Here is a 23,721-nt window from a genome sequence, read left to right as displayed (position 1 = left end):
CGACGCTTCATCAGAGACTGCACTGATGATGTTATCCAGCAGGGTAATGAAATGTATGCAAACTAATGAACCAGCTCGGCGAGCGAACCAACCACAGCTTATTTGTAACCACAGTATTCTTCAAAACATCACAAGTTGATAGGTTTTTTTGACATGTGCTGAGGTAAGGCAAATTCCTCACCACTCTATATTTACCTTATAATTATTTAGGATAATACATCTGTAAGAACTATTTCTTGACTTACCTCATCTCTCTCACTCTTTTCGACTGATTTATGGTATCATGATTTCTGGAAGGAACATTTGCGTCGCACAAATGCTAGTCAAGGCTAAACCCAACCAGAGACAGGCTAAGCATCTGCCTTTGATTTTCAGTAGCATTACAATTCCTAATTTCCCTACTATCAACAGTCTGGAATGGTCATCTCTGACCAGAAGCTGTGTACCATGTATACCTGAGCAGGCTACAGTTTGGGTATTGCATAGGGAGGCTCCCTCACTGGCACCACCTCAACTAATGAGGAGGGCAAGTGCAGCAGCTTCAATTGGAAAGGTCCACTTACAAGTTGTCCTCCACATACCACAACATCCTTACTCTGATATATCTTTTACAGCTTTTTCATGCTCACAGTTTTCAAAATTCTGCAACTTCCCACACAACAACATTGTAGGAATATCTTCAATGCAAAGAATGGAGCTGACCAACACTTTCTCAGTGGGTGGGTACTAAATGCTGATTTTTCCCAGGCTACTGAAAATCGATGTAAAAGTTTGGGTGTTGGCTCTTCACTTCAATTTCTCAATAAACAATTTGAAGATAAGATGTACTCTTCCATAAGTAGGAAGTTGCATTTGTTGTAAGTCAGTTATTCAAGAAAGAGAAGCACAGCTCATCTTGCTCTTAATAATGCCATGTTGTGGTTTTGCTTTTTCATATCTTTGCAGAAAAATCAACATGGGTTACTGAAGGCTGTGCAATTGATCTACACTGTGGGTTACTCTCTCTCGTTGGCCTCACTCACACTAGCTGTGCTGATTCTGCTGTGGCTCAGGTTTGTTGTCTCATGTTAAACTCTCCTAATATTATTGCTGGAATTAGTGATATTTAATATTATTATAGCTTTATTGTCCTACCTATTGTTCCTATTTTATAGGACAAGTCAAGGGCATTCTGAAACCATTGTCCAGCATAAATGAGCAGTACTTTGTGAGACCCCTAGCATCAACTGGTTATGTAAACCTCCCCCCACCCCCAACCCAAGTAAAACCAATGAACTATGAATGCTGGAAATCAGAAATAAACATAGAAATGGCTGAGAAAACACAGCCAGCCTGGCAGCATCTGTGGAGAGAAAGCAGAGTTAACATTTCGGGTTCTACACGCTTTCATCAGGACTACCCCTTCTGTCTAACATATCAATAATACCATGTCTTTCTTAATGGTATGCTGAACAACAGAATTAATTATTAGTTTGTGTGCTGGAGAATGTCCAAATGAAATGACAACAGAGATGACCATGAGGAAAAAGAGGATAAACATAACTTCTTTCCGATAATGGGCTAAAACTCCACTGTCTAACAATATAGTTATATAGCTGCTGATCTGGATAATATTGCTAATGTGCTTGTAATGCACCTATATTGATAGAATTAGAATTAGAATTAGCTTTATTGTCACGTGCTCACATGAGTACATGTTTATATGTCCCCACTTAGAGTGCCGTCAGTGCCACCATTTACAGTACAAGGATACCCGGGTATAGCTTCTTCAGTTACAAGATTAGTTACAGCGTAACAATGTCACTAACACACGGTGCTCCGTCCCAGGTACAGAGTACCCTCGGTACAATCCTTTGTTACAGTACAGAGAAATTTTTTAAAAAGTTACATTACAGCTATATCCAGTATAACCATAGGTCAGGAGAACAAGAAGCAAAGTTGATCGTGTGTTATGCAGCACATATGGAGTAGCATGAAAATTATTAGATAAAGTTTCATCAACATGAATTGGGAACCTGAATTCTATTGTCTAAAACTGACATCTCTGTTCTTGTTGAGCTCTTTAAAATACTCATTGTGATGACCAAATCAGAAATACTTTTTGCCCATCAAATCTATGTACCTCTTTGGTGAAGGATGTAAACCCGAAACATCAACTTTCCTGCTCCTCTGAAGCTGCCTGACCTGCTGTGTTCCTCCAGCTCCACACTGTATTGACTCTGACACCAGCATCTGCAGTTCTTGCTATCACAAAACTAATCTCATTGTGCTGCTGCCTCCTCTAATTTGCTCTGGTTTAAATATTGATCTATTTGAATATTGATCAAATAGCAAAGCATTCTGTTAATCTGCTCTATCTTTCTGAAATCTATCTCACATTTACCAAAGCCTCTACTTTTCCTTTTGTAACATGCAGCTATTTTCTTCACTTAAAGCTGCATGTGGGACACGTTAAAAAAACTTCCTCTGAAAGTCCACTTGTGTAGGGTCGACTGAATCGCTTTCATCAGTCCAGTTTCTTCCACAAGCTGCACTAGGCTTGTCAAACCAGCCTGTGCTAGCTGCCAATACATCTCCAAATGCTCACTGTGTTGGTCTTCAATTAATGATTTCCACAGTTTTCCACAACCAAATAATGTTTCTGACAATTTTTGAACAAAAATGTTAGATTAGTTAACCTTTGGGCCTCATTCAGTGGATTGAAAAATTGTGGTCATTGATTCTGTTATTTCCACTCTGCCCTCCATTCTCAGAATTGTACGTATGCCACCAGCATCCAGTGACATATTGTCTAAAGGCTTCAGTCAAATTCCTTTTACACAATGACATCCAACAATGATTATCAGTCCATGTTCCTCTTCCAGTTCAATTTTATAAACAGATGCATAATATTTTTATCATGAGGTGGAGGTGCTGGTGTTGGACAGGGGTGGACAATCAGAAGTCACATGACACCAGGTTATAGTCTGACAGATTTATTTGAAATCACAAGCTTTCGGAGTGCTTCTCCTTCATCGCTTGAAGTCATGCAATATTTATATGTAATCTCAGTCATTAGTTCTGTACCCACAAGTAGATTGCCGATTTGTCGTCATTTAATTATTCCTTTCGCTATTAAATGCTAATAAAAACCTATACAATTTTTTTTGGTTCTCTGCTCTATTTTCTAAATTCTTCACAATTTTATTATTGCTAACATTGTTTTTTTTCTGTTTCACTTAATTTTAATAGGCTAGATCACCTCTGAAGCTCCCTTCTTTGCAGCTCCCCCTTTTTATCCAGTAGGTATCTATGTTATAAGCGACCAGCTCATGGTAAATATTCCCTACTGTTGATTCATTATCCATTTTCAATATTTTCTTTCATTAGTTTGAGGCAGATTGCATCTTATCTCTTCAATCTTTGATTTGCCCCAGTCAGTGTCATAACCTTTGATTCTTCATTGACCATTACTTTTCTTCACACTGACCATGTCCATGTCCCTATTAGTGTTTCTAATCCTTCAAAACTATTTCTTATAGCTTTAGCAGTTTTCCAGAACCAAATAATGCTTCAGCCCCTATTGAGGTGAGGTATGGAGGTATTATTGCCGGCTTATTAATCCAGAGACCATGGTAATGTTCTGGGGACCTGGGTTCAAATCTTGCCATGGCAGCGCTGGAATTTTAATTCAGTAAAAATCTGGAATTAAAAGTCTAATAATGACCATGGACCATTGTCAGGTTAAAAAAAAACCCTCTGGTTCATAATATCCTGTCAGGAAAGAAACTGCCATCCTTATTTGGTCTGGTCTACATGTGACGCCAGACCCTCAGCAATGTTGTTGACTCTCAACTGCTGTCTGGACAATTAGAAATGGGTAATGAATGTTGGTCTTGACAGTGATGCCCACATTCTCTAAATGAATAAAAAAAAACTCTGGATCCCATGTAAAACATTGCACATTTTCCTTGTTGATTATGAAATATGATATCTAGGAAAATCCATGTATGGGTTCACACAGGATTAGAGGCATCATCACCCCCACAACCTGACTTTGTCTCCAAGTTAAGGCTTGTGTTTGATGGGAGTGAAATGTTTCCAAATATGTCCTAATAACAGACCTTCAAACAGAAGCTTTAGCAATGCTGTCACATTCATGTCCAACAGCAACCAGGGCCAACAATTTATGTCTATGTCAATGGACCTATTAGTGTTGGAGCACGTTAGTAAAATTTAGAAGAAGTACATTGGAAATATTTCTAGGAGAATGCTTGTTTTGCCCATTTGCGTTGGAGCTTCAGTTTGATCCAGATTATTTGGAGTCCAAAGAGAGTGCTGGTAACTGTATTTGGTTTCTTAACCCTGTTTTCTGTAGGAAGCTGCATTGTACTCGAAACTACATCCACATGAATTTGTTTGCTTCCTTTATTTTGCGAGCACTGGCTGTCCTCATAAAAGATATGTTCCTGAATAATACTTACTCCAAACACCCAGAAGATGAAATGGGATGGAAGACCTTTTTTGACACAGAGGTAAATTTGATATCCTATGTAGAGTTATAGAGTTATAGATTAATACAGCATGGAAACAAGCCCTTTGGCCCAAACTGGTCCATGCTGACCATGGTGCCCACTCAGCTCGTTCTCTTTGTAACAGAGCTTTAAACCATCCTAGAGCAAATATATCACTGTCATGAGCGTATGACTCTCAATTGTTGTCAGCAACACATCTCTTCCTTTCTATTTGTCCTCTCTTTTTATTTGTACAAATACCACACTTAGATCATTTAGTGTTCCAAGTGAGTCCAAGTGATTTTGAAATGAATGATTCTGCAACCAGTGCAGAATATTTTGATCCCGTGAATGATCTTTTAAGAGTTATATAATGAATACTATTTTCCCAAGATAAGGGTACCTAATGACTCAATCACTTAAGGATAGTAACTGCTGCTCCCCATTAGCAATAAACAATGTAAGCATATCTGTAGGGTTTTCATATGGTCTTGCCTTGCATCGTAAACAAGATACAATCATAGTATTTGTTATGATATTGAACCATGAGAATCTAAATGTTTCGATCCTTTACTGCTAATAACGGAAGGATATATTCCATCCTTCAAGAACATTTTTTTTATTATTAATTCAACGAATGTGGGCTTCTCTGGCTGAGCTAGGACACAGTGCCATCTCTAAGTGCCTTTGAGAAAGGTGGTGGTGAGCTACCTTCTTGAAACACTGTGGCTCAATGTGTGTAGGCGCACCATAATGCTATTAGAGAGATAGCTCCAGGATTCAGATGCTGTGAGAATAAATGAACGATGATATATTTCCAACACAGGATGGTGATTTGTGTTTAGGAGGAAATTGCAGGTTGTAATGTCCCCACACATTATTGATCAAGGTGGTAACAGCTGGGAGGTGTTGCTTGAGGAGCCTTGGTCAATTTCTGGAGTGCATCAGATTGATGGTACATACTGTTGCTTCTGTGCTTCAGTGGTAGGGGGACTGAATGCTTGTGGACGTGCTGTCAACCAAGTGAGTTGCTTTGTCCTGGATACTGTCGAGCTTCTTGAGTGTTGTAGGAGCTGCACCCATCCAGGCAAGGGGGATGGGTATTCCATCATACTCCTGAGTTGAGACTAAAAGATGGTAGTCATAGTCTGGGGAGTCAAGAATTGAGTTGCTCACTGCATTTTTTAAAACAAAACACGAAAGAGGAGAGCAATGTTGTGATTAAGAGCCGTACAATTTACTGTCTGTCTAGATCAAAAATTCGATATAACCTGTAGCATTTTATCTCTGATACTTGGCGTCACCGAACCATTATCCTTTCTGTTCGTAGGTTTTCTCTAAGTTTGAGCCTAACATGAAAAGTTAAATACATTGACAGCACTATTAGAATTCTGCTGTACTACAGGAAGATCATATCAGCGTGGTAGCACAATCACTGAGTTTCTGGAGAATTCATTCAGCCAAAAGTTACTACGCTAGTGTTCTCATAAATAAAGTGAGCCGGTACAGAAACATCAGCAAAATGAATCTTATGTTTTACTGTTGCTCTAAAAGACATTAAAGTAGTTATTGACAAAGCGTGGACTTTCTCTCTTGGCAGGTTTCAAATGGATGTAAGATGGCACAGGTTTTCATGCACTACTTTGTTGGAGCCAACTTTTTCTGGCTTTTGGTGGAAGGAATTTATCTTCATAAAATGATCGTCCTTGCTGTCCTTTCAGAGAAAAGCCTGTTAAAACAATATGTCCTGATAGGATGGGGTAAGTGAATCAAAAGTTCAAAATGTTCTTCACTGTTTTAAAAAGTAATCTTGTTTTTGATGGCTGTGTATATTTATTAACTGCAGCTAAACATTCAGGAAAAGACAACTGACCCTATTCCCAACTCTTTAATCTCACGTGTGTGCATAAATGTTGAGAACTGCTGAAAGATACATCAGCATGGCAAAATTTTATCCTTGTCTAATTGGTAGACCTCTGGTTAAATGATTGACTGTCCAAGTCCATTTTCAAGAATGGAGCATTAAGTCTAGGCTCTCACTGCAGCATTCAAGAAGCTCTGAAGTTTTGGAAGTTGATATTTCAAATGAGGCACCACTTGCTTTCTTGCAAATGAGGGACCCCAGTCACAAACGTAATAGATCCAGAGGCACTGTTTTAAGGAAGAGTGGGAGAGCTGTCCACTGAATCCTGTCCAGTCAGTATCTCTCATCAGTGAGACTGAAACCGGTTACATGGTCACAATAACAAAGTGTGGAGCTGGATGAACACAGCAGGCCAAGCAGCATCTCAGGAACACAAAAGCTGACATTTTGGGCCTAGACCCTTCATCAGAGATAGGAGGACTAGGACCCATGGGTACAGCCTTAGAATTAGAGGGGGGTAAATTTAAAATGGAAATGAGGAGACATTTCTTCAGCCAGAGAGTGGTGGGCCTGTGGAATTCATTGTTACGGAGCACAGTGGAGGCCAGGACGTTAAATGTCTTCAAGGCAGAGATTGATAAATTCTTCATCTCACAAGGAATTAGGGGCTATGGGGAGAGTGCAGGGAAGTGGAGTTGAAATGCCCATCAGCCATGATTAAATGGGGGAGTGGACTCAATGGGCCGAATGGCCTTACTTCCACTCCTATGTCTTATGGTCTTATGGTCTTATACCAACCCCATCCCACCCTCAATTCTACTGCAGCCCACCAAAGCTCTAACAAAGGAAGCCCAAGCTACGGGGCATAGACTACATAAGACTAGGCTATTCAGCCTAATTTGCATTTATATTTCATTTATGCAACATTTTCTTGTTTACATTTGGAAGGTTTTCGAAAGGGTTGCTCCTAATCCTGCGAGTTATTAAGAACTGCCGATGCTGGAGTCAGAGCTTACACAGTGTGGAGCTGGATGAACACAGCAGGCCAGGCAGCATCAGAGGAGCAGGAAAGCTGATGTTTAGGGTTGGGACCCTTCTTCGGAATTGAGGGAGGGGGAAGGGAGCTCTGAAATAAATAGAGAAAGGAGGGGTGGGACTGGGGAAGGTAAGTGGGATGGCGATAGATGAGTGCAGGTAGACGGTGGTGGGGATTGGTCAGTGAGGTGGAAGGAGCAGATAAGTGGGAGAGAAGACAGACAGGTCAAGGCAGCAAGGTTGAGGAGGAGGTTGGCTGTGGGATGAAACTGGGGGGTGGGGAGATTTTGAAACTAGTAAAGTCCACATTGAGACTATTGGGTTGTAGGCTCCCAAGGTGGAATATGATCCTAATCTTGATGTTTTGTTTGTGCATTAATCTTCTATCAGAGTAGCAATGTTTGTTAGTACCTACTAGCTGAAATAAATACAGATTGATTTTAATTTAGACTAAGGATCTCCACAGGTGGCATCTGTTCCATCTTGTTTCATGTCATCAACAAACTTGTAAATATTGCACTTGGTCCCTCCATGCAAAACATTGAAAAATGTTGTGAAAAGCTAAGGCCCAAGCAGTAATCCTTGCAGCCTTTTCTTTTGACCTAATGCAGTCTATAATTTCTTTTATTAGCCATGGTTGACTCATATTTTCTGTTGAACGTTTTTGCGACAGAAATTAGGCATATTCACTTCTGTATCATTCTTTGATACATTTCTAGTGTTCCATGTAATAACTTGTAAATACTAGTTATTGCCTGTCTATAGCTATACCTTTCATTGCACTGTCCATATCTACTGTAGCCACCTTGTCCATCATACCTCTCTAGTTTCCTTTGTTTAGATTTAAGATCCTAGTTGGTTCCTCAACACACTGTTTGAGACAGCAATGGTATATACATTCTAGAAATTCATCCTCTACAAAATTGAGCTAATTATGTTTATCCAGTCTATAATCAGTCAAAAACCAGTCTAAATTCACCAACAATCCTCATACAACACCTTCCAAACCCATGATCATTTCTATCTAGAAAGACAAGGGCACAGAAACATGGGAACACCACCAGCTCTAGGCTACTCACTATTGTGTCTTGGAAATATATCGCTGTTCCTTCACTGTCACTGGGTCAAAATCTTGGAATTCTTTCCCTGATGGCATTGTGGGTTAACCCACAGCTGGTGGACTGCAGCAGTCCTAGAAGGCAGCTCAGCACCACCTTCTGAAGGGCAATTAGGCACGGGCAATAAATGCTTGCCAGCCAGTGATGCCCATGTACCATGAGTGAATACAAAAAATTAGGCTGATGTCCCCTAATATTACTGTATTACCCGTGCAATATGCATCTCTAATTTCCTGATTTCTATTGTGCCCTGAATTGACACAACTGGTGGTAGTCTAAAAATAACTCCCACCATCATTTGGTACTTTGTGCTGTCTGTCAGCTCTGACTCTACTTTTTGATTTTCAGAATTAAGATCTTCTCTCACTATGCACTCACTAATGTTCCCAGTGTGGTCTCCTCAACACTGGGAAGACAATACGCAAACTGGCTGACTGCTTTGCAATTCACCTATGTCCTGACCATATAAACGACCCTCAGCTTCCAGTCACTTGCCACTTCAACACACCACCGTGTTCCCACGCCAACATTTTTGTCTCGGGAACCCTGCAGCTTTGCTAACACAACACTGAGTTCAATAAATTTAGAGCCTCATGCTATCCTTCCGGTTTTTTACCCACACCACTCCGATCAGATCCAGTTGGTGTCTTTAGATCTGTCTTCCGTAACATTTAATTGAGAAGGGTTATTTGAAAAGCATTCCTGAATAGGAATGGCCCCTAAAAGGTACTAGGATGATACACAGCACAATATAAGCCCTATATATTTGTGATTAATTCACTTCATGGCTTGACCACCCTATTTTTGTAACCTTTCAGCTCTTCTTTCTCCAATTCTCAAGCTCTGACTTCTTGTGCATTGCCCATTCCTTTCAGCATTTGTGTCCATTTCATTTAGGCCTTACACTTTGAAGAGAAAAGCCTTTGCATTTTCTTCTCCTCTTTGAAAAGCTCCCTTAAACTTATCACCTTGACCAAGATTTAATGACCTGTCCTAGTATTTCCGTTTTTAGCTCTCTGTCAGCTTTTGTCTGATGATGTTTCCGTGTACCGCATGATTTCTCACATTGATGTTGCAATATAAATGTAGATTGCTTTTCACTTCCCAGACTGTCCTGTGCTCTGTTTATAAGACCATAAGATGTACAAGCAGAAATAGGCCATTCAGTCCATTGAGTCTTCTCTATCATTCGATGAGGTCATAGCTGATCTCATAATCCTGTAGTCCACATTCCTGCCTTTTCCCCATAACCCTTGATTCCTTCACTGATTAAAAATTTGTCTTTGTCAATCTTGAAAATACTTAACAATACAGCCTCCACAGCCCTTTACTTCTGGAGTGTTCAGCATGGATTTCTTGGAAAGGAAAAATTGCTTTTCCATCTATTGCCTTATAAGAAATGATGGAAAAGGTCAGTTGTGATTTTTTGGGGTGGCAGGGTAATTGTGTGTTTTGATGGTGTAATAAATTTTGGAGGTTGGGATGACTTTGACTGGTAATACATTGAAGTATGGTCAAACTATGTTTTTCATTAATAAGATTATCACAATGCAGAACCTCATGAGTAGGAGAAACTCAACTGAAAACTATTAACTCATTCAAAGCATGGAACTGTAAGTGGAATAGGTTCAGACTTTCAGTTGCTCCTCTGACCTCCCTAAGGGCCTGTAAGAAACCTCAGTTGGGAGGGTGGTGAGGTTCACGTTTCTCTTAAGGTGTAACAGTGATGCCAGTTCCATCTGTAACCTGAGAATAGTAACTTGGTAAAGCTGTGGCATTCTGAGGGGAATTCTCCAACTTTGTGCCCTGTGGCTGAGCTTTCCCGTTTCACTTGGAGCTATTACTTGAGTTCTCCAGTCTCCAGAAGGATACCTTTCATGCATCCTTTGGATAAAATTGTCAGAGTTGCCTTACTCCAAATCTCCACACAAGGCTCTGAGTAACAGTCTTCCACAGCTCAATGGCATGTCTTAATGTGAATCAACAATGAACTTCTTTCTCTTTCAGTGTGCCCACTATTCTTTGTTATACCTTGGACAATTTCAAAGGTTATCTATGAGAATGAATGGTAAGATTTACTAAAAAGTAAATTAATTCCTTTATAACACTATTATTAATTGGATTAGTGTAAGATTTACTAAAAGTAAATTAATTCCTTTATAACACTATTAATAATTGGATTAGTGTATTGTTTTATTCTCTTGAAACATAATGAATCCCCAACAAATGTCTCAGACTCCTCAATAAAACACAAGAAATGTTTCTAAACTGTTCAATGATTCCTCTCTCCCATTAGTCTTTCACTTTCACTTCATTGTCTCTCTTAATTTTATAAATATTGCAATTATCAGTATCCTTTGGCACATTTCTTTCTTTCTCCTGCTAGTGTTTCACTTAAAAATTTGAAGGCCACAGTTACATCCAACTGATAATACCTTGGTTTCAATGCCTTCCTGTTACCAACATGCTCAGCCCAATGAAGTCAAGGTTCCTTGCACAATCTCCTTGGCATTTTCCTGGTACTCTTCACCATCTAGAGTTTTCTGGTCCTTACACAAACTTCAGCCTTTGAAATTAAAGTTTGGCTTTGCCGAATTGCTTACCCGGCCTAATGTAACACACTTTGCAATCTTTACATATTGCCTTTAATCTTCCTTAAGCTGAGAAATATGATAGAGTCATTTTTTAAAAAGGCATAAGATGAGGCCAGTTAGCCTACCATGTCTGTGCCAGTCCTAAAACAAAAGGGCACTGTAAGAGTTCACAGTTACTTTTCTATGCTGACCTGGTAAGCATCTGCAAATGTGAGAAAGAAAGTTGGCTGTATGATTTGAGTGAAGTTATTAATAGTCTTATCTGCAATAAATACCTGCCAAGCCATTTCTAGGTGCACCATGATTGCAGTGGCAACTGGAAGGTACATTTTGGGTTGATTCCCTGCCAGGGAATGTAAAACAGCCATGTTGGCATGCGAAACATGAGGATCTTTCCAGCCACTTTTAATTGGCCATAATTGTGGCCTTCTAAACTTTCAGTGCAAGGTGTTGTTTCAATAATTAAAAGTATAAAATGTTGTAAATATTCAACACGTCTGCAAAAATCATTCAAAATGAAATAAATTTAATGCTTCAAGTTCATGGCCTCTTCCCATTCTGTTTCTTTCTCCCACGACACTGTCAGACCTGCTGAACATTTTCCAGCATTTTTCAGTTGCTAATTCACATTTCTGTCTTTGATACTTGTCGCTGTTTACAGTTTCTTTTATTCACCCATGGGACATTGGCTGGCCAGCATTTATTGTCCGTCCCTAGTTTCCCTTTGAGAAGGTAGTGGTGAGCTGCCTTCCTGAACCCCTACAGTCCATATGCTGTAGTTAGACCCACAATGCCCTTAGAGTGGGCATTCTAGGATTTTGACCCAGTGGCAGTAAGGGAGTGGTAATATATTTCCAAATCAGGATCAGCAGTAAATCTTGTAGGTAGTACACACAGCTGCTACTGAACATTGATGGTGGAGAGAGTGAATGCTGTGGATGTGGTGCCAATCAATGGGGCTGCTTTGTCCTGGATGGTGTCACACTTCTTGCATGTTACTGGAGCTGCATTCATCCAGGCAAATTAGAATAGCAATAGCAAAAAAAGTGCACTATTTTTCAATTCTGAGAAATTAATATGTAAAAAGAAATAATGACTTACAGAAGTGTTTTTATGCATCAGGTGCTGGGGAACAAACAAACATACGGGAATCTGGTGGATCATTAGGGGGCCGGTGATACTTGCAATAGTAGTGAGTATTGAAGGTAGCCTTCTATTAATACATATGTAAGTAAAATTGTCATTAAACAAATTAATTCTCATCTCTATCCTATAAGTTCATATCCGGTCCAATGACCAATCTTGCTTATGCTTTAGAAATGTTGTATATGGTGTTTACTGATAATAATAGGTTTAGAGTCCAATGCTTTACACAAATAGCGTATATACTCATGTAAACGTGAAATTTTTTAGTCTGCTTTTTTTCTTAATTTATGGGGTTGACTATTACATGGACACCACTAATTTTGTGGGGCTGAAATTCATGTTACAGTCCAAAAAAAGTATCATTAGCAGAAGCCCAATTGATCTCTAAATGAATAAAGAAAAAAAAACACAACGAATTATGGTAATTATCGGATAAAGATAATAGAAATAGAAATGAATCAGTAAACTTTTATTTATGCATATAAAATGTGAAAGAGAAATATAATATGGCTGTAAATTGCAATTACATGGTACATCTTAATTTAAACAAGTTAAAGATAATTAACACCTTAAAATTAGCCTGCCTTCTGCCAATTTCTAATCACCAACTGTTGAAACTGTAATGACTTATCTTCTAGTTCAGCAGGTAGTTTTTGCGCGGTCTTAGTTCTCTGCCGAAGTACTAAGCCATGCCTTCTAATAAAAGTTGTGCACCATCTAGCACTTGCCTTAAAATCCAAAATTCCATCCTTCTTTGATTTGTTGCATGCATGGATTTGGATGACTTCACGATTAACACACCCCCCGTTTTGGCGATTTTCAAGTACCCACTGAGGAATTTTTTTTCTCCATTTGTGGTCACTCGCTGGGCTTACCTATGTTGGCCTACGTTTCGTTTTGGCATTATCTGAAGTTGGTTTAATATCTTGCTCCAGTCTCTCACAAGTTTCTCCAAAGCACAAATTCTCTTGCTGCCGCACAGTTATTTGTCTTCTCTGCAATTTCACTTACTTTCAGTTTAAACATTGCTGTACACGTTTTAGCTTTTATCTGGAGGGCATTTTTACATAAAATGATAAAGAAATTACAAAACCTCACCTAGGTATGTTACTGAAATCCATGAATGCTACAGGGAAACTGAGCTCAGCTGAGCTGCACAAAAACGTATGTTGTCACCTGACTCTGATCTGATGTGTCTTAAACTTTTGCACCAGATTGGTGTGAATTGTACATCAAAACGCAAAAAAAATCATTTTCTCATTGTAACATTCATGTACAGGATAAAACTTTCACTCACAAATGTTGATCTGGTATCTGTGAAGAACTAAGGTTGACATTTGCATGAGATATCTGGAAAATTCCAGACTTTTTTGGCCAAAAATAGGGAGGTGACTTTTACATGAGATCGACTTTTACTTGAGTATATACGGTAATTAAACCACAGTGTCATGCTTTAGTAAATCATCAAAAGACTTTACCAATCTTTTGCATACAAACATATCTATCAGTCAAGTCCAAAAACAGACAGAAACAGAGGCCCAGTTTTTCCCAGATAGTTGTTCCTGTGTGGATAGGAGTTGCTCTGTCCAAATTTGCAGAATCCCATTGTAGCAGACCCTTAAGGAATGGTCAGACAGATTGCAGATTCTTGCTGGAAAATTTGGAATGCTCAGAAAGTATCTGTTTAATTCTGCCAATTCAGACAATTCTGACTAATTTAAGTGAGTAGTTTCTCAAGGGAGGGTGGCACAGTGGCTCGGTGATTGAGGGTGACACGGTGGTTAGCACTGCTGCCTCAAGCACCAGGGACCTGGGTTCAGTTCCACCCTCGGGCGACTGCCTGTGTGGGGGTTGCACGTTCTCCCCGTGTCTGTGTGGGTCTGCATCAGGTGCTCTGGTTTCCTCCCACAGTCCAAAGATGTAGGTGGATTGGTTAGGTGGATTGGCCATGCTAAATTGCTGTGTAGTGTCCCAGGATGTGCAGGTTAGGTGGGTTAGCCATGGGAAATGTGGGTTTATGGAGATATAATGAGACTCTGGGTGGCATGCTTTCAGAGGGTTGGTGCAGACTGAATGGACTAAATGGCTTCTCTGAACTATAGGGATTCTATGATTCGATAAAAGTCATACAATGAAATGCATTGTCTAATTTCTGAACGTCACCCCCACCCCAGTTCTTGACTCACATGCCTCTCAGTACACCTTTCCCAGACTACCCCCAGGTCTTTGATCTAACATTGCCATCTCTTTTCCCAGAAACCTCAATCCCCTAGCGCATCATTAATCCTGCTCCAAACCAACTCTCCAGTTCCATGGCTCTGGACGCCACTTCCCTCTTTCCCTGCTCCAGACGCCTTATCCCACTTCACCCTGTCTCTATCTGCCCCCTTTCTTCCTCCACTGCAGACATCATGTTCCTCTGACCCCCAATGCCCCCACTCTGGGACCAATGCCCCACCTCACCAGCCCACTTCACTACGTCAGACCCCATTCTGTCTTCCTTGTGCCTGCCAACAACCCCCTCTCCCGACAACCAAGGACCCAGTCCCTGTTCCCGCTCAAAACCCACTGCCACCCATACCGAACACCAGTTCTGATCTTCCACCTCTGAGCCATCTTCTACCCTGCACCCGGAATGCAACTGCATCCCATCTCTTTCGCCAGACTCGACCACCCCCAGAACATGAAACCTACCCTCTGCCAGACTCCATATCGCCCACCTAACCTGACCTACTCTAAATATTACAATGTCTACTTGTGCCCTTTGCCACCTTACATGCTATAGCACCCCCAGCACCCTACCCTCACTTGGCATCCTTTCCACCTATCACATGACCTTCCTGGGAATCTAACTCCAACTGAATGAGCTGCCAGAAGAACTGGTGAAGGCTCATACAATTAAAGCATTTTAAAGGTATCTGGATGGGTATATGAATAGGAAGTGCCTAAAAGAATATGGGCCAAATGCTGGAAATGGGACTAGATTAATGTAGAATATCTGTTTGGCATGGACAAGTTGGACCAAAAGGTCTATTTACATGTTGTACGTCTCTACGGCTTATGATTTTATTTGACTTCTTAACAACCTGGCATTCCCCCCTTGCCTATTTGGTACCCTACATCCTTACCGTCCGGGAACCCTAACCTCTCACTTACCTTATGCACTGACTGTTTAACAGCAGCTCTCAAAGTGGTTATCTGTGATCCTGGACCTTTGATTTTCAAAATACAGCAACTGCCTGCTTTGAAAGTTGGTGAGTTACATGAGTGCATTGAACAGTGTCCAACTTGGCATCACAGTGATTGCCGTCATTTCTGAGTCAAAAGCCAGTACTCCGAAATTTTTGATATGAGGCAGGCCACATTCTCGGTCTGTCCACTCTTTTGGATTTGATGTAAGCTACACAAAGAGGAAAATATTTTCCCAATATCATAACCAAAATTCTTCCCTTACCATTCACCATAACCTAAGCAAATTTATTTCTGTACTAAATAGATATGCAGTAACATTAGGTACAAGCAATTAATTATATTTTTATGTGTCTTTATTCTCTCCTGCAGATGAACTTCTATATCTTCATAAAAATTTTGAAAATGTTGCTTTCAAAACTTAAAGCCCAACAAATGAGATTCAGTGACTACAAATACAGGTCTGTATCTTCACCGTAACACAAGGTTTTAATGTTTCGGGGTCGATCTGTAGCTGGGGTTGTGGGTGTTGAGGTTGGTTGGCTTGCCGAGCTGGTTTGTTGTCCTGCAGACGTTTCGTTACCATACTTGGTGACATCCTCAGTGCAGCCTCTGATGAAGCATTGGTGTGTTCTCCCGCCTGGTTTTTATACTCTGGGGTCCGTTGAGATGAATTGCCTCACTTCTGGGTTTCCTTCACAGCGGAATGTACATGGGGTTGAGTTCAATGTGTTTATTAATAGCCTGCCTCGTGGAGTGCCATGCTTCCAGGAATTCCCGTGCTTGTTTCTGCCTAGCCTGTCCCAGGATCTTGGTGTTGTCCCAGTCGAAGTCATGGTTCTCCTTGTCCATGAGGAGTGAGATGAGTGAGTAATGGTCGTGTCTTTTGTAGCCAGTTGGTGCTCATGTTCTCTTGTTGTTAGTTTCCTTCCTGTTTATCTGATGTAGTGTTTCTCACAGTCTCTGCAAGGGATCTTGTAGATGACATTGGTCCTGTCCATGGCGGGGAGTGGGTCTTTAGTTCGGGTGAGCACTTGTCGTAGGATCAATGCCTGACTGCTCATTTCACTTTCAACGGCCAAATACATGAGCACATCAACGGGATACCCATGAGATCCCCTATCTCCGGACTCATAGCAGAAGCAGTGATACAATGACTAGAAACAACTGCCCTTCCGCAAATCCAACCCAAACTGTGGTTACACTATGTAAACAACACCTTTGTCATCGTTAAACGGACCAAATTAGAAGAGACGCACAAACTCACAAACAATACCCTCACTGGAATAAGAGTCACCAGAGAGGAGGAGAAGAACAAACAGCTCCCATTCCTGGATGTCATGGTGTAGCACAAGACAAATGGAGAACTGCAAACGAAAGTATACCAAAAAGCCACACACACAGACCAGGTATTGAACTTCAACAGTAACACACCAATGAAGCTGCATGCAAGCACTATTTATAAGGGCAACAACACACTGCAGCAACACGGAACTACGTCAAGAGGAAGAAGACTACCTCTTCCAGCTTTTCAAGGATAATAGATATCCATAAAACTGGGTCAGAAGATGCCTACACAAACAACATCAGAATGATACTACATGGCCAGATACACTCATCACACTACCCGACATCGAAACTCACCACAAGACTCCTACGACCGCTGGGGCATCAGAGTGGCACACAAACCCACGTCAACCCTACGACAACTGCTCACCCGAACTAAAGACCCACTCCCTGCCTTGGACAGGACCAATGTCATCTACAAGATCCCCTGCAGAGACTGTGAGAAACACTACATCAGATAAACAGGAAGGAAACTAACAACAAGAGAACATGAACACCAACTGGCTACAAAAGACACGACCATTACTCGCTCATCTCACTCCTCATGGACAAGGGGAACCACGACTTTGACTGGGACAACACCGAGATCCTGGGACAGGCTAGGCAGAGACAAGCATGAGAATTCCTGGAAGCCTGGCACTCCACGAAGCAGGCTATTAATAAATGGATTTAACTCGACCCCATATGCATTCCACTTTGAAGGAAAACTGGAAGTGAGGCAATCCATCACAACGGACCCCAGAGTTTAAAATGTAGGTGGGTAACCGTACTGACACTTCATCAGAGACTGCACTGAGGATGTTACCCAGCACGGTAACGAAACGTCTGCAAAACAACAAACCAGCTTGGCGAGTCAACCAACCAACAACCTCAACAAGGTTTTACTGTGAGTTATTGGTCTTTATAATAGATGGGTAGGTAGGAACTGGGTCTTGTGAAGCAGTGGTAGTATCTCTATTTCTGTGCTGGGTGATTTATGTTATGATTTATATTATGTTTAATTCCCATCTCAGGACTTGATGGATGCATGAATATCCTAAACATTATCAGTCTGGACATCCTTCCAATATACTTAAGGCAGGTAACAAAATGGACAAGGTTTTTGGTTGTCTTGTTGCAGACTGACACAAGCTATAGCCCCTGACAACAGGCTATCAATTTCCTGTCTCAGAAAAATCTAGCTTTTGAATCGGGAAAACAGCACATTCTTTGTCTACCTCATGTGTCACTGTAGATTTGAGCAAAAAAGAAGATAGGTAATGAACTATTGTCCATAAGCAAGCATGATTGCCTGTCTATCGCAGTTAATTGGTTATATAACCTGAGGGCCTCCATTCCACATCAACAACGGGACAGATGAAGAAACAGGTTTCAAGTCTACCTCAGCCATAATGTGAATTGAACTTGAACTGTTGGCATTCGTCCGAACCATGGGCCCAATGGAACTAATTGCCCCACACGTTTATAATAGAAACTAAGATATATTTAACAAAACAGAAAACTCAGGATCCTTGACTGAAGTATTCACTGTCACTAGATGTGATAACTCAGGAAGCCAGACTGGAAAGGAACATTGTTTGTGGTTGAACACCAAAATAAAGCCACTGCCCTTAGCACACAAAGGCTAGTCACCACCCAGGTCAGACAGTTCTGCATACCTAGCCTGGGTGTGCCATATGGGTTCTTAATAGGCAGACCATGCCTGGTACCAAGGGACCTCATACTGAACGTGTTCCACAAGGAGATTCATTACTGATTCGCCATGGGCCTTGGTGGGGTCATCATATTGATTTATGGCTCTCCAAGCTGTGGCTACTCACCAATACCATAGCAGCAAGCCCAGCTTTCATCTCTGTATATTACTGCACAGGCTACTAGGAGCACATTCAGCTCAGGTCTTGCCTCCTACCAGTTCCTTCTCTAACCTGACCAAGTGTTGTGTACAGGCCTCATTCATGTATTAATCTTTAAAATTCATATGCGCATGTGTCAGAAACAGAGTGGATCAACTAAGATGCTGTGTTTAATCATGACTGTGTTTTTGCTGTTTTTATACTTCCTGGCCAGGTTACCAGTTGTATAGGTGAGGTTATTACAGTCGATGTAATCGCTATGGATTTCACCAAAGTCTTTAACAAAATCTCTCATGGGAGACTGATAAAGAAGGTATAAAAGTTCATGAGATCCAGGGTAACTTGGCAAGTTGGATCCTAAACTGGCACAGTGACAGGAAGCAGAGGGTGTTGCCAGAAGACTGTTTGAATGACTGGAGGCCTCTACCCAGTAGCATACCGAAGGGATCAATACTAATTCCCTTATGTTTGTAACAATATAAACAATGCAGGAAGGAATGTGGGAAGGATGATAAATAAATTTGCTGATGACAGGAAGTGGTTGACAGTGAGGAAGGAGGCCTTTGATTGCTGGAGCATATAAATGATTGGCTGGTTGAGCAGATGAGTGGCAGATGGAAAATGTAAGGTAAATGTAAGGTCATGCACTTTGGAAGAAATAGTAAGAAGTAGTAAGTTCTCAATCTGTGGCAGAACACTTGGAAGCCGGAGGAGCAGCGAGAATTTGAAGTGCTTGTGTACAAATTCCTGAAGATGGCAGGACAGGTTAGTATGACAGTTAAGAGGGCATATGGAATGCTTGCCTTTGTCAGTTGAAGTATAGGTTATTAGAGCAGGGAAGTTATGTTGAAGCTGTAGAGGGTTTTGATTAGGCCACAGATAGAGTACTTAGTGCAGCTCTGGCCACCACAGTATAGCAAGGGTGTGATTGCACTGGAGGGATTGCAGAGGAGATTCACCACACTGCTGCCTGGGATGGAGCATTTCTGCAATGAAGAGAACCTGGAAGAGCTTGGGTTGTTTTCTTTGGAGCAGAGAAGAATGGGGTGTGTGTTCTGTAAGATGGAGGGGCATGGACAGGGTGGATAGAAAGCAGCAGGTCCCCTTATTTGAAGGGCCAGTAATAAAGGGACACATGATAAAATGAAAGATAGGAGGTGTAGAGAGGATTTGATGAAAATACTTTACACTCAGGTGGTGGTGGATATCTGGAATGCACTGTCTGGGAGAGTAGTTGAGGTGGGAAACCTCACTACCTTTAAGAAAGTACTTTGATTTGATTGGGATTGATTTATTATTGTCAAATGTACTTAGATAAAGTGAAAAGTTTTGTTTTGTGTGCAGAGCATACCATACAAAGTGCATTAAGGGTTATAGAACAGAGCGAACAAGACAATGTTATAGCTTCAGAGGAGGTTCACAAAGAGCAAGATCAACAATAATTTAAAATTTGAGAGGTCCAATCAGAAGTTTAATAACAAATGTTTTTGAATCTGATGGTATATGTGTTTAAACGTTGGTACCTTCAGCCCAATGGAAGAGGTTATAACTGGGGTGGGAGGAGAATATGCAAGGCTGTAGGCCTAGTGCTGGAGAGTGGGACAAGCGTAGATTTGATATAGCTTTGGTGGTACCGACATGGTGGGCTGGAGGGCTGTATGATTTTATGTTACTTGTCTGAAAGGTTAAATGCTTAAGCAGCGGGTTCTGGCATGACTGATGAGAGATAGCCAGGATGTGAGAGGATTAGGTATTGTCACCTTCAATGCTTTCACCATTTTCAAAGGCCACAGCCTGAGACACGATTATTGCCATAATGGCCAGAACTCAGTGCTCCATTATCTACAGAAGATGGTCCCTCTGGTTAGTACACACTGAGAGACAACAGGATCTATCTTGTCATGCAGGAAATAGCGGATTGAGATGGTCAGTGTCGTGCAATTGTTTTGGGTGATGCCACAGCCCCAGTGTGTAAAGACTGTGAGGTGTGAGTGTGAGGTTTGTTGTGGTGCTCTGTGTGTGTGTGTGTGTGTGTGTGTGTGTGTGTATGACATGTATGAGTCCTGAATGGTAGTTTGTAGATGAGTAACTGAGCGATAGGAAAATAAACAGGGTTTGAAGCTATTGACACAGTTGGTTAAGATGTGACTTTCACTACTTTTGACCACTTGTGTAGGGTAATTAACCCTCTGCCAATCCTACATCCAGCTTCTTGAAGCTTGAATCCTGGCACTGACTGCCAAAGCTATCTCACCCCCACGCCACCACCCAACTGATTCCTGAACATGTGTCTGCCAGGTCTCCTGATCCCTAAAGATGCAAATCGTCTTTCCCCCTTTACACCTCCTTCACTAGGTGTATCAAAGAAGCTTGGAGCACTTACCCAGTCCTTTCCCACCATTCTCCCCTCGGTCACATTTATTGACCTGCTGCAGTCACAATTAACCTCCTTTTAAAAGGTCTAGACTAGTTTTAAGTTCTACAGGCGAGCTTCAACTGCGCTTGCCACTTGCAATGTTGTCCTCGTTTTCTAACATGCAGCCAAGCAACATTGTGGCCTGCACCAGCTAGACTGTTTAAATGTTTTAAAATAGCAGAGAGCGTAAAGTTCATGCATTGCCTGCACTGCTGGTGAGACGTGGGAGTTAATGGTTAAGCCCAGTTTTAAGGGCTCTTGAACTTAACCCTGCACTGTCTCTCTGCTTCATTGATGAACATTTTGCTCCGTCTGTATAAGTAGGATTTAATCCTTCTTAGCAATGTTCTGCTTCATGGAAATAGTGTAGAGAAAGAGATTGTTTGGGGATGTTTTACTGAAGTCACTGCCAGATATCAAATGCCAAAGACACGATTACGTTAGAAGTGAAGGCTCCTCAACGCAGTGCTTGTGTATTTCTTCCATGTTAACCTTGTACGATCTGAGTTCGGCTTCACTCAGCTGCTATCAATCAACAGTTGCTGAATTCCAGCACCACTCAAGAACTTGAGAAGGGCAGATTCATTCAGTGTTCCTGCTTCATTGCATTTTAGTGGAAAATGTGGGAAAATCAATGCGAGAATTTTACAGAAAATAGCCGAGCTGTTCAATTTCAAGCGTGAAGTATATTGTCATTCTTGTGAGAAAGTTACAGGGTTGTGAAACTATGCCCTAGGAATGAGTCATTCTCTTGAGGAGGAAAGAGGAAGAAAAGAATTATTCTTAAGGATTTGGTATTTATTACCCATGTATAAACTGCAAAAGGAATGCATAATTTATCACTAAAACAAGTGTCTGAGCTTTGAAAAATATGCTTCCAACAATTTTATGGTGATAACTGAGCCATTAATTTTAGAAGCAATGATCTGGGCTGAGATTAAGGATGTCTCACCTTTCTTTTGATTGACTGACATTGCTACCCTGGGATAGGCATATTGCCAGCTGTGCAAATTCATTTGGACAGTAATTTGAGCAATGTATTTCTCAAGCATTAATGCGCCAGTTGTCAGAGAGGGGATTTTCAAATGTTCTCATCCAGTCGAATTGGGACCTTACAAATGAAAGAATTTGCCCAAAACAAAAACGAAACCATTTCTTGTCACTTCAATATTTTAGGTTGGCCAGATCAACTTTGGTTCTGATACCTCTGCTTGGCATCCACGAGTTTGTATTCATCTTCCTAACAGACGAGCAGATTCAGGGTTCCCCGCGACACATCCGTCTCTTTATTCAGCTTGCGATCAGCTCCTTCCAGGTACAAGCGAGATTTCTTCAGTAACACTCTGGGTGTTTATGTGAGTAAGATGGGTGTTAATTCTTTGTCCAGGACTTCAAGGATGACAATGAGCTATAGAGCTCATATTTCAAACACGATTTCTAGGCTAATCTATATCAAGAGATACTGCGACTTAGTATTTTATTGAGTCTTAGCATTTGAGGTTAGCAGGGTAGGCATTTATTCCCTGACATCATTGACAATGAGGTTATGGCAGTGGGATTTCCAATTGAGCTGTTGTCGCCTTTGTGGTGCTGATGAGCCGATGGGTGCCTAGGTGGAATTCTGACTCACGTGATAAGAAAGGAATGGCAAAATATGTTCAAATCCGGATGGCCTCTGACTTGGAGGGAAACTTCAACCCATGTCCATGTTTCTAAGCAATCATTGCTTTGTCCTCTTGGTGGAACAGGTTCAAGAGCTTGAGACTGAAGAGGCAAGTCGCTGGCATATCAAGAGATAGCACTGCACTTCTTTTACAGCGGAGGGGGTTGACAGTTAGACTGTAATCTCAAAAGAGAAGCTAAATTGTTCAGACACAGTAATTCTTCAGCCTTGGCATAATGTAGTGGTCTTAAGTACACAAGCAAAAATTTTAAGTCACAACTTTGACTGCAAAAGGATGTAATAATTCATTAAGCGTGTACCTGGAACATAATAGGTGCGATTGTTTTTAGAAATTTGTTAAAACTTAACTGGTTCACCCATGCCCATGCCCCTCTACCGTCTTCTGATTCGACCAATGTGCATCTTTAGTTTTACATTATGCTGTTGCCTCTTGATGCTTTCTGAAGCAGCCTGGCCAGCCACTTAGTTGTAAAAGCAGCTTGGAAGGCGTCCTTGCTCACAACAAATATTCAGAAAAGCTTTGATCACCTCGCTGCACCCACATGGAGAAATATGTGATAAAGCTGCAGAGACAATGCAACCCAAAAACGCTGGTAGAATATTCTCCCTTGAATGACATTAACCAGCAGGATCCATTTATGGAAGAAATATATTAACACTGGTATATTCATTTGATTGACCATATCCTTTCTGCATGTTATTGCCGTGGTACATTACCAAGTGAACAACACGAGGTTTGATATTAAGTAGACAATATTTGGCAAGGAGAAACTCACTAAAAATTAGATCAAAAGACTGAAGCTGTCATTTCTTTTTGATTCTGACACAAATCACATCTCTGATGCTTGATTATATTCTTATGTATAAAAATAAACTGAACCATAGGGAGGGTCCATATTGGTATTATCTCAGCCACAGATTGTCTGTGGGCTGAGGAAATCCAGAGGGAGTGGTAAAAAAGTCAGAATGAATCATACTGATA

The 23,721-nt window shown here is 41.1% G+C and overlaps 1 protein-coding gene across 1 annotated transcript in view; it reads left to right on the top strand.

Annotated features, from left to right (window-relative positions):
• LOC125463462 (glucagon-like peptide 2 receptor) overlaps positions 1-22,854 on the top strand; it is a 55,566-nt gene extending 32,712 nt beyond the window's left edge. The window contains exons 5-12 of the mRNA XM_059653558.1: positions 946-1,052; positions 4,358-4,514; positions 6,094-6,253; positions 10,518-10,578; positions 12,227-12,296; positions 15,812-15,900; positions 22,232-22,370; positions 22,804-22,854. Of these exons, the coding sequence (XP_059509541.1) occupies positions 946-1,052; positions 4,358-4,514; positions 6,094-6,253; positions 10,518-10,578; positions 12,227-12,296; positions 15,812-15,900; positions 22,232-22,370; positions 22,804-22,854 (834 nt within the window). The remainder of the gene's footprint in view (positions 1-945; positions 1,053-4,357; positions 4,515-6,093; positions 6,254-10,517; positions 10,579-12,226; positions 12,297-15,811; positions 15,901-22,231; positions 22,371-22,803) is intronic.
• Positions 22,855-23,721: the final 867 nt, after the last annotated feature.

The sequence above is a fragment of the Stegostoma tigrinum genome, chromosome 22, assembly GCF_030684315.1.
Source record: "Stegostoma tigrinum isolate sSteTig4 chromosome 22, sSteTig4.hap1, whole genome shotgun sequence".
NCBI lineage: Eukaryota > Metazoa > Chordata > Chondrichthyes > Orectolobiformes > Stegostomatidae > Stegostoma > Stegostoma tigrinum.
This window is presented reverse-complemented; position numbering and strand designations above follow the sequence as displayed.